The following is a 12182-nucleotide window of genomic DNA, read 5'->3' as shown; positions in this document are numbered from 1 at the left end:
CCAGAGCAGAACACTGTCCCTTGGCAATATGCTGATATTAAGAAAACAAAGGCACATGAAAGAAGCAGCCAACTTCAACCTCATCTTCCTGTTTTGAAGTGGTTTTTTGAGCCTTCCTTGTCTTATAGAAATGCACAATACAGTTTCTCTTTTCTCACAAACTGAATTAAAATCACCTAATATGAGTTCTTCCTGTGTGGCTACCTTCAGGACTCAGCACAGAGGGGCATTCCCATGTCTACAGGTAAATAGGTGCATTCTGACCATGAGTCCAACTCATGGCCATTGCTATGATTTAATTATTTCATAAATCTTAATGTAAATGACCCTATGAAGTTTTATCATTTCAGAGCTACTTGTGAGCACTCTACCTCCTTTTAAGTTCTGGTTGAGTAGGGGGAACAAAAACCTCAGATGATTACTGACAGCAGCCAACATGAAGTGTTGATTCCCTCTTGCGATGAGCGTCATTGCAGTGAATCACCACATAAAACAGAATGAATTTCCTTTATCCCTTGCCTGCCAGGAGGTGTTAAAACAAAGTATCTGCCTGTGTGTCTGTCCACATGTTTACATACTATTATGTCATCCATGACTACACCTCAAAAACATTAACACTTTGGTACTTTGAACAGTCACATGGGGGCAAAAAGTATTATCTCCACTTTCTGGATAAGACTGAGTCACAAGGAAATCACAGGAGTTGTTTAAATGTGATGATATGTGTATGCTACCATCCAATGCTATACAGACTTTCTCAGCACAGGTTTACAGAGTTCTGGTCAGATACCAGCACCTCATCTACTCTGCTTCCAACCTGCAGGAATGAGAGCAGAATACTGGGTTAGTCTGACAGCACTGGGTCAGGGACCTGCGGTAAGATTTCTTAGTGCTAGTTTGAGCTGTTCCATCATACCCATAGCAAGTCTATAGCAGAACTGTGAAGCATGTCCAAATCTCTTGAATCCAGCGTTGAAAACAGGAACTTCCTCTCTTCCTGAAAAGCTCTGATAATCCTAGAAACTCAGATCTTTTATCCCAGAGCAGAGGGAATTTCTAATCCCAGAGTGATGCCCAGCATTCTCTCGATAATATATAGTACAACTAAGAAAGGCAATAAATAGATGGGGTTTATTTATATCCTTGGGTGACTGACACTAGCAAGCCAGGACAGCTGACAACTGAAGACCAGCCTTCCCTCCCCCTTTTACTTATGGGCACAATTTCAAGTTGGCTTGCTGGACTGGGCAGACAAAGGAAAGCAGCAGTTCCCAGTCACAAAAAAATACTGGGGGGACACACACACAAACAGCACACACACAGCTGCATTCATTAGAGTGAAGTCTCTCTGCATTAAAAGAGCAGTGAGCAGCCTCGTTAACAAATGGACACATGGTGGGGGAAGCCAGCATGAGGCTCCCTCCTCCTTGTGTTACGGAGAAGAGGCTGGGCGGGCTCCTCACCCCGACTGCTAAGGGCCTTCTGCATTTGACAGGCCTCATTCTGCTTTCTCTTACTCAGTTTCCTACTCCCTGGTTTGTTGTGGCTCTCTGTTCTCTGGCTCTTCCACACATTTCATTTCATAACTTTAGACACTGCTTTTACTCTATTCACACAAAGTTTGGCTTCTATTTTTAGTCTCAATAAAGTAATGCCAGATTAAAACAAAATCCAATTTGGATGGGCAAAGTCATCCTCTCTATAGGTAGCTTAATGCCAAAGGGCCAGATGTGAGACAGGCGTAGCCAAGATATTATATAACCTCTCCCCAGCCTTTGCACACCTGATCTTGAATGACATTTCCAACCCAGCAAGGAAATACAGGCAGTTCGCCATCACCTCACTACTGAGAACAAGCAAAGCTCAGCCTCCAGTCAGGCAAAAATGCCAGCTGCCTGAAGTCATTACTTATCCTGCTTCAGAGTTTTCTCGGAGTCCGTCAGAAGCGAAAGCTCCTAAAATTCAAGCTGAGCTCTAGTTCTCAAAAAGGGAAGCCAATTTCTAGAGGCTCTCCTTTCCTTTTGCTCCTGCTTTCCCAGTGTTCCTGAAACTTGGAATGGCCTTTCCATGAGGCTGTGGCATGAGACCAGGAGCAACAGGAAAAAGACTTTCATAAAAGGCTTTCTTTCATAAAAGAACGGCAAAAGGTTGACTAAAGGTGTGAGAGGTGGGCTGTTGTCACAAGTTAAGCACTAAATGTAATTTCTGATCATCAGAAGTGAACACAGACCCTCGGCTCTAGCTGAGAGGCGATTGAGAGACAAGATCTTGTTAACATCTGAGAAGGGCTGAAAATGCTGCTTTCGGCAGGGCTTTATACTCTGCTGAGATTCAATGAGACTGCCACATTTTTCTGACATCAAACATAGTCAGGCCCTGTTTCAAATTTTAGGAGTACACCTTTATAGTGCATCTATTCTGCATGTACGTGTTAGACATACCAATATATGCTTATTGCAAGCCATAAGGGAATGGTTCCCTGCTTCTTCAAAGAATACCAAGAAATAGCTTAAGGAGAAGGTCTTTCTTCACCTCTCTCCTTTTGCTTTTGGTCCATCTGGTAAATACAGGCTTATCTGTCATTATCTGATATGGGATAATTACAACAACTATGCCAGGGAGAAAAATGATCTTTTCACAGAATCACAGAATCACAGAATTTTCTAGGTTGGAAGAGACCTCAAGGTCATCGAGTCCAACCTCCAACCTAACGCTAACAGCCCTCCACTAAACCATATCCCTAAGCTCTACATCTAAACGTCTTTTGAAGACTTCCAAGGATGGTGACTCCACCACTTCCTTGGGCAGCCTGTTCCAATGCCTCACAACCCTTTCAGTGAAGAAGTTCTTCCTAACATCTAGCCTAAAACTCCCCTGGCTCAACTTAAACCCATTCCCCCTCGTCCTGTCACCAGGCACGTGGGAGAACAGGCCAACCCCCACCTCGCTACAGCCTCCCTTGAGGTACCTAAAAAGAGCGATAAGGTCGCCCCTGAGCCTCCTCTTCTCCAGGCTGAACAAGCCCAGCTCCCTCAGCCGCTCCTCGTAGGACTTGTTCTCCAGTTTTCCCCCATTCCATCTTTTTATCCCATCTTCTTTTTTTTGTGTCTCCCTTTTGGGAGACAATAGGATTCACCTCATCTTTCTTTTCTCTTTTGCCCAAAGAAGCTGTGGATGCCCCATGCCTGGAGGTGTTCAAGACTGTGATTATGGGGCTTTAAGCAACCTGATCTAGTGGGAGATGTCCCTGCTCATAGCAGGGGCATTGGGATTAGATGGTCTTTAAGGTCTCTTCCAAACCATTCTATGATTCTATGGTATTTTACCTCAAGCTCCACTGCTTTTCAAAATGTGATACAACAAACTGATTATGTTTCTCAGTAAGCCTTTCTCTGAGTGGAGATGGGACTACAGAGAGGACAGAGAAAGGTGCTGACAGAATGTTATTGCTGCTGTTGCCAATGGCTGTATAAGGGGTGAAAAGCAGCACTGGACGTTCGGTGCAAGGTGCTGGATATCAGACCAATGATCCCTTTCAGTAACCCACTGAGAGCTCCTCAGCCAGACAGGTGGTTCTGGAAGGATTTATGTGGAAAAGTTTGTTATTCTATTCCGGGATGAGGATAAGCAATGAGATGACAGCCATCAAAAGTTGCTCTTTTGTGTCACAAGATATTTCTTGCGTGAGTAGCCAAAGTAGTCTGAGGTAGAGGTTATTCGAGGTGCCCATTTGAAGGTCACCTTTCAAAGTCAAGACCACTTGTGCAGTCAGTCACAGCAACAAGAGAGAACCAGGAGAGTGGCAAACGAAGACTGGAATTAACAGGATTAGTGGGAGGGTGGAGGCGTACCAGCAATGCTCTGTGCAGAAACCTGAGTGACTTCTCCCAGCTGCTCCTGATGAAGGATTTGGACAGTGTGGTGAGACCAGCTGAAATCGTACCCAAGGTTCCTCTCGGGAATGTGGTATCAACATAAAAATAAATACATTGGTGCTCAACAATCTATTGCCTCCCCATACTACAGGGGAGCCTGGCAGAATCTGAGGAAGCCTGGACAAGACTGGGCAGCTGGGAATTCCACCCTACTGCAGCAAATGGCTGGGTGTCTGACACAGGCCATGCACAGTGGCAACAGTACACATCCCATTCCATCCCATCACCAGCCTTTGTACTACAGGAGAGTAGAGAGACAATGGCTGATAAATGCATCTTCAATTTCCAGGCATTTTCTTTGTGAAGATCTGGCAAATAATACAAAATGATTGTACACACCATGTTTAAGTGCCTGTTGTGTGTAGCTGACTTTTTTTTTCTGATGCAGAACAATTTTGAAGCTTGTACATTTACATGCCTGCTAAAATGATCTCCCTCCCCCAGCCTTATACAAAAGAGTCTGCATTTCAAGAATGATGTTAATTCAGGCAGCGGGTAGCCAACAGCCAGTTACAGCTGAGCATCTCCACCATCAACTCTAATTTCAGGTCTCTGATGACAAGATGTACGTGACCTTCTGATGAAGAACCATACAACATTCCTAGATATAAAAAAGTCTTTAGAAGTGTGCAGTCTACCTGTATATTTCCTGTAAAATGAAAAATTCTGGAGTTGTGGAAGATGCAAAGAAGAGCAAGTAAAAAAGTGCTCTTTCTTATCCTTGTGGCAAGCAGGTTCTATTCATTGCTCTACACCTGACCACACTGCTTGCACATTCATCTTACTTGGATAACATTCAGATACCTTAGCCTGAAGAAGGAAATCACTAGAAAACTAAGAACAGCAGCCTGCCTTCTATGTGGATGAAGTCCAAAACAACTTACCAATCCCCTTATTCTTCAACGTGTCTCTTGGCAGTGCAGGATCCAGCTCTAAATCCTTACAGATGATGATGATACATTATTTCAAAGAGTTGCATACCTTCAGTTGGCAACTGAAGTTGGCATTTATGCACATATGGGGACCAGGTGAATGTCCAAAGTAAACTGCCAATTGTACATCATCCTGCAGCTAAGCTCAGATACAGGCCTAGGAACCACAGTGAGCAAAATCAACTGCCTAACACAAGAAGTTTCCTTACTAGCTTCAGATGAAGTTCTGACATTCACCTTCTCTATGAAGTATTCTCAGAGAACTCAAATACACAGAAATCAGTTTGGGACTCATGCTTTAAGCCATGCTAGGTAGAGATCTGAGACTTTACATGAACTGGCAGTCTTCTCTACTGTCAAACATGGATAGCATATTATTAACTTTCTTATTATTAACTTTCTCCCCTAATCAGTAGCCCTAATACCCTTTTCTTCTCTCACCACACTCACTGTAAGAGCCATGAGGACACTAGTAATATAAACTAGCATAATAAAACTGCATCGCTGTTAATCAGCCTGAGAATAAAAAGGTGAAAGTACTGACAAGGGTGGAGCCAGGCATCAGTCTTGCCCAGTTTTAATCATGATTCATACTTGTTTGCAATTACATATGTAAGTTATTAGCATATTATTTATATTTTTGCCACAGCAAACCAGAACCCCATAAGCATTCTGTGTTCAGAAGCTTTTAAAATGCAAAGAAACAAATAAATAAAGATTTCATGAACACTCAAGAAGCTGGCAGGATAGGAAAGAGAGAAACATGATGACAGAAGAGAGATTTCACTCACAGTTGCTGTTACTGTTACAAATCAAATCAGTTGGGGTCAGTACCTTGTAGGTCCACACCCCAATTGCACTGAGGAGTTAACTATACTTTCAAATCACTTCTGTGTCCAGGCTCTCGCATACAGGAGTCCAACTTAGGTACAGAGAAACTGCCTGGAACTGTGCTGTTACGTTTTCAAAAAGTAAAACTTTACTTTTTCTTCTATTCTCCCTAAAACTTGTTTTGTGTTAGCATTTTCAAAAAGGATGAATAATAAATATATTAAGTATCTAACTACATGGTCTTTAAAGTTGCTACAGCACTTCCTGGATGTTTCTTGCCAGCTGTTGAAAAGCTAAATTCTAATTGAAAAAATACACCTTTTTATCTAGAATTCCACTTAAAAAAATCATGCAATATTCACCTAATGCCTCTACAGAGCAGTAGAAAGTAAAACAGCAAATCATCTCCATACAGCCTTGCATTGTTAACATACAGAATAAAAAATGACCAACCCATAGGTTCCTTCCTTCATCATCATATCAAATACATCCTCATAAAGACAGCCTGGAGCTGAACAACCCACTATACTACTTAGTTTAGCCTTCTGTTACTCAGCAAACTATAGTCTTGGAAGACTTGGAGAAGAGGAAGACTTGAAAAGAGAACTGATTTCTTCGTTTAAAATCACCCTATTGCACTAATACTAATTGAACTGTAAAGTTTCATGAAGCAGAAAGCAATCAGCACAATGCTGAGAGACCCTCAAAGTAATGCAGGATGCAAACAAACAAACAACAATGATCATGGCTGTAGGTACAGCTTTGTTTTCAGAATGACTGACAACCCAGTACACTAGGCAACTGGGTGTTCAATTTCACTGAAAAATTGGGTCAGAAGCATTTTGAGTGTTCCCCAGAGGTAGTAATTCCTGGTACTTCTTTAGTATAATAAATTCCCTTCAACTTCCAGTAACTTTGATAGGGAACTGTCTGTTCAGAAAATACAAATAACCCCCAAGTGATAGCATGCAGGTTTTGATATTTAGATCTTCCCCTCTAGATTTAAATATCAACCCCCCTCCAGTAGATACTCAAGAGAACCTGTGCCTTATCTCTCATTACCCCAGTGGCATACAGCTCACATAGAACTCATCTGTCCATGAAATGAGGATGAGGCCATGGGGATGAGAGGCTGGGCCACTTATCTTGTAATGGTGCTTTTTTTCAGAGTCCTGAGCTGCTTTGCAGAAATGCTGACTTTTAGTCTTCCTCTTATTTCATCTCATGAAATCTGTACTTTAGAGCTTGAGCCCACTGCACAACACTCCTTGAGCCCACTCCTACAACTGCAGTACTAACCACCAGGGAACTGTTCTATGAACAATTTGGTTAAAAGTTTCCATACTACCTGACTCGCTGTTCCTTTGAGCGTCATCCTCACTTTTGGTTAGCTCATTTGTGACATCTTTATGCTTCTCTGCAAAGCTTCAATATTTGCTATTCCTTGGACAGACTATTAGAGTAGATGAAAAGAAGAATGGACTAGGAGCCTGAAGGGCATCTGCCAAAGTCAGACAAGGGCCCAGTTCAATAGCAGACAAGCCTATGGTACTCAAATGACTTCCTCAGTCTGCCAGGATGTTTTCTTCACAGAAGCTGTCTGATAAAATAGTATGAAATGGTTGTGCCATCTCGGCGATTAATCATCCCACAGACCTTTATTCAAATAAGGCCTATTCAAACTTCTCAAACATTTTGAACATTCCTGTGCGTGTTTATATGGAGGTTCTGCCCAATTCTTCTATCTCCACAACTTTTCACAGCCTGCTATCTTTGAATGTTTGCAGTTTATTCTGTAATCTGCTTTATGACTTGTATCTCCAATTCCTCTAGTTGGTATCTAGGATACCAAATACATGCAGAACAGTAACCCCAAGTAAGTTGTTGAAGAGGAAAATCAGGGCCCTAGTGTAAGCAATCGATGAAAAGAGTGAAGAAGAAAAACATCTGTTCCTGCAGGAAGGACCAAAGTAGTCTCTGAGACACACAGACTGGGCACAACAGCCTCTGACGCATACCAGTGGCTTGGTGCAAAGCTGAAAAAAATATAATTCCCCCAGTTTCCAAGAACAAACATTTTGCTCTACATACTTCAATCGCAGCAAAATTTAGCCCTGTTCTTGGAGCTATATACCTTTTCTAGGGACAAGCTTTGAGTAACCTGCTCACTAGATCCTGGTTCTGCTAACCTACCCCTAAAATTACAGGGTGACAACTGTGAAGTGCTCTTAAAATTGTTAAAAAGAGGACAGAATTCGGCACACAAATGCCTTCATGTAAATCCACTTAGCAAAACAGTTTGGTCATATATTGAGAACTACATTTTTACATTTACTTGTAAATTTGTGTGCAACCTTCCTTTATATACTGTATGAAAAACTCAACTTGAATGATGCAGTAAACCAGAACTTTTGTCTCAACTGCACATATAATACAATGTTGACAAAATTGTATTTTGATTATTCCATTATATTGCATTCCTACGCTGTCGTGTTCCAATGTGCTGTAGGGTCTTTTTTATTGACTCTCGCTATTCATCCTATAAAATCTCTGGTAGGATAGCTGAAGTTTTTGGCAGGTGGTAAAGCGTGGGAGGCAGTTTGGAATTGTACAATAAGTGCATTAGCTGAATGTTTGTGCTAGAGGATCAGCAATAAAATCACTGACATTAATACTGGAAATGTCATCTTGAAGTTTCAGAGCTAAATATCCACAAGATGAATTAGGCAGTTCACCCCTGCGCTAACTTTTGTTTCAGCTTGTGAAAACATACAGAACACTGCTTCAGTGATACTCAAGTCACGTTTTCAAGGTTTTCGCAGCAAAACTAAAGGTCAGAAACATAATTCTTTCAAGGCACTCTAGACGATAATTTGCCCATATATTCCATTACAGCATCATCACAGATTACTGCAGGCCATGGGCAACATGGGTTCATCACAACCACACTCTTCTGCAAATATGTCTGTGCCAATGAAAAATGGATTGGGTCCTCATTTACTAAGATCCTCACTGAACAAATTAATCACTAGGGAGGGATGAAGATCTGATTCTATAGGCCTCAGTGATTTTTCTTTGGGAGGTTTCACCTCTACTGACTGACTTCACTATGTAGCTGATTCACAAGTCTCAACTATGTCTTCCTGAACTAAAGCACTTTTCTGCAAGACTGAAGAAAAATGTAAAGAATGTCCTGGCCCTTTATTACAGCCCAAGCTTAAACAACAGAGCATCTTTGAGCCAAAGCCTAAAGCAAACAGGGGCCATTATAGCCAAGTTTTTTTCCCAGCCACATTTTTAGGGATCTTCCTCTTCCAACTCTACAAAATTCAGCCTTTGCTCCCTTCTGTTTAGTCTTCTTTGTCCCAGGAGGAATAAATTCCCTACACAGCTGAACCCAGGCTGTTACCTAGGAACCACTATGTGCAGGGTAGACAGCTGTGTTTCTTCCTCTTGCTGAGGTTTTTTTCCCTGCCAGTTCTTGAGAAAGATAAAAGCATCCCAGCATGCCCACCCCCCCCACTTCCTGGTCTTCAGCACTGGCACTCACCTGCGGAATTTGACCCTGGCTCACAGGATGCAGCACTGTGAAGGCTGTTCTGGAATCCGTTCAGTTGCCTTTCAGTGGAGGCCACCCTAGCAGGTAAAAGCATCAGATTAGAAAGGATGAATGAGAAAGGATATACCAAGGAAGCGTAATGGTCTTGAACATAAAAGTTATAATTCTCCTAGTTCACATAATTTCACTAGGACTGCAGCTATGAACATGATATGAGATAGGCAGTGACAGCAACTGGCTCCAAGAAGGCAGGGGATGACAGACAAACACTCGAGCTGCCAGCAAGACTTCAATGTGCCTAAAGCTTTTGTCCCATGTGCCTTGCAAGATGATTCTGAAGGATAAAGGAAATGGTAAATAACATTGGTCTACCAATGCACAACTCAACTAGTAATGCTGTGGTATACTTTCTCCAGTGATCTGAAGCAAAATGATTAAGCAACCTTAAAACAAAAATGAACATGAGAAGGGGGCTAGCCACAAGATGCTGCTCTCAAAATCTAAGAAAATCTAAGTCCTTGTATCTTGTCTCAACAGAGACAACTGATCTGGGCAAGATTTCTCACTTGCCTCAGAAACTGAGACCCACAGGACGTGTATAGTCTCCAGCAGTGTAGCACAAGTCCTCTAGCAGACACTTTATGCAAATCCTCTTGCATTTAGCTCAGCATTTGAATTACAGCAAAGCAATACTCTGTGGAGTACAACCACACTCTCTGTAGCTATTATAAAGATTCATTACCAAAATGAGACCATTCTCTCCTACATAAAAAAAAAAGTGTCTACTCACAAAAGTAGGTCAAGTTGTACAGCTGCAATGACCTTTTCTGTCCTTAAAATCTACACAATCAATCCACCTATTCTTGGTTTATCCTCTCTTCTCTTATCCCTCCTTGCCTTTCCTCCCTGCCCAACTCTGTTCTGATCACTACAGACTTCTGTGTGTACACCCCTGTCTCTCTGCCACAGTGCTTTTCCCTCACTCATTCACCTCTGCCATGAAATACAGTTCCTGTGAGCTCTTCCCCAGAAGAACACTGTGATCTCCAATCCCCACGTGATGCCATGATGACTAACAGACCCAGGCACATATGTGCAGTTGCTGTATTTTTTTTTTCCTGAAACATTCTGCCTTCAAATTTTGAAGTCAGCAAGTTGCCAGCAATCCAGGTGCTCCTGGCAGCTGAAAGGCCAGTGAGGGACTCCTGTATTTTATCTTAGCTGGACTTTAGTAAAATAAATTAGAGTCCATATGGGAAGGGAAGGGGAAGCAGATATGACATTTGCAAAGCACAACGCCTTACTTCAATCAGCTGTAATTTGAAATGCTGTTGTCAAATGAGGTGCCTGTTTCTATGTTTATTGCCTCTTGGAGAGAATTTTGGATCTGTACTTATGGTTTCTTTTGCTGCATGGATACTGCATGGTCCATCTGGGGGTGGAGAATCCAGATGGATCTTTGTCCTTTTTACATAAACATTCCATGCTCATAATTAGCTGGTCCACTTCATTAATATAGCACAATTGACAGCCAAATCTAGTTCACCCTTCTGTAGGTAGAATGCAAGACTGGCAGTTGAAAATATCAGGGATGTTGGCCAGTACAACAACAACAACAAAAATATCAGGGAACAATTACCCTTCTATCTTTATGTCTGCTTTACATATAGAGACTCTATTTCCCTCTCCAGACTTGCCCATCCTCTCTTCTTTCTGCCCACACTGTATACTGATTGTTGCAGTTTCAACTGTCACCTCCACACAGCTCATTCTCAGATCTACCCCACAACCTTGACCTCCCACCATGCTAAGCTCACCCCTCAAGTTCTCTCTTCCCTCAGCTGTCCTGATAGGATCTCCAGTCCCAGAATATATTTACTGCTTAAACTGAATTAATCCCTTTCCACTTTCTTCCTCCTTGGGTTAGCTGAAACCCCATTACCTTTCTAATTTTCCTACTTTTAATGTCTGTGGAGTTTTTGTTTCTGCTTCTGCAATGAAATCCTTTGTTACATTCTCAATTTCTTCCTCTTTAAAATGAACAAAACCAGCCTTTTCTCCGCTGTCCCCCTCCAACTATTTGCCATTGGCCTTTTCTCTCTCTTATGCAGCAAAGCTCTTCTTGAAATTGATACTGATGTTTCTTAATGCAGGCACTAAACCACCTCTAAGCTGCCCAGCCTGGAGGGTGCTCTTGTTCTAGAGGTGACAAAGAAATATTTTCTTGACTGAAGTCTGAACACCTTTAAAAAAAACAATTCTTGGGATATCATGAAATGCATCTAATGTTCCGTGGGGACAGGACTGACACTAACAAATTCACATCACACAAAGCCCAGGTTTGACTAGAGGACAGCAACAGATGTGAAGAGCCAGAGCCAGGAAGGCTTGTTCCCCTGTTGCTCTTGGCCAGGGTATCTCCACATGTGTATCTGCGTGTAAGATCTGAGGCTAGCCAAGGGCTAAGAGCTGCAGGCCCAGTGAGCCCAGCTGTGTCAGGGTGTTAAATCAAGGCACGTCTCTCAGATGCACTGCTTTTGCTGCCAAAAATGTCTAAGGGTCAGGCAGCCTGATTAACCCAGATGCTCAGGAGCTAAAAAAACAAGTATGCCTCAGTACAGCAGTAGCAAAAAAGTAAAAGTGGTCTCAGTAACTGTTACATGTTTGCTCCCCTGATGTTTGTCCTCTTTTTAGTGGGCACTCAGACTGTATACATGATCAGCTCATTTGAGACGCTTCACACATGCCTGTGAATAAGCACACATGGGCAAGACAGGATACAAACCAGAACCATAGCGTTTTACAGAGCTTGCTTTGTGGCCATTCTTCTATTTTTGGCATATTTGCCAAGCTTGGCCAGCCTGTCCTGTAACAGCTGGCTGCTGCCATATCTGACTATAGTCAGGACTCCACCCATCTGTGGGA

The 12182-nt window shown here is 42.3% G+C and overlaps 1 protein-coding gene across 4 annotated transcripts in view; it reads right to left on the bottom strand.

The window, feature by feature from the left end:
- TTLL5 (tubulin tyrosine ligase like 5) overlaps nucleotides 1-12182 on the bottom strand; it is a 137940-nt gene that overhangs the window by 11136 nt on the left and 114622 nt on the right. For all 4 annotated transcript variants that reach the window (XM_082760915.1, XM_082760913.1, XM_082760916.1 and 1 more), the window contains one exon: nucleotides 9249-9334. In XM_082760915.1, coding sequence (XP_082617041.1) covers nucleotides 9249-9334 — 86 coding nt within the window. The remainder of the gene's footprint in view (nucleotides 1-9248; nucleotides 9335-12182) is intronic.

Source organism: Aythya marila, assembly GCF_965140915.1.
Source record: "Aythya marila genome assembly, chromosome: 5".
NCBI classification, from domain to species: domain Eukaryota; kingdom Metazoa; phylum Chordata; class Aves; order Anseriformes; family Anatidae; genus Aythya; species Aythya marila.
This window is presented reverse-complemented; position numbering and strand designations above follow the sequence as displayed.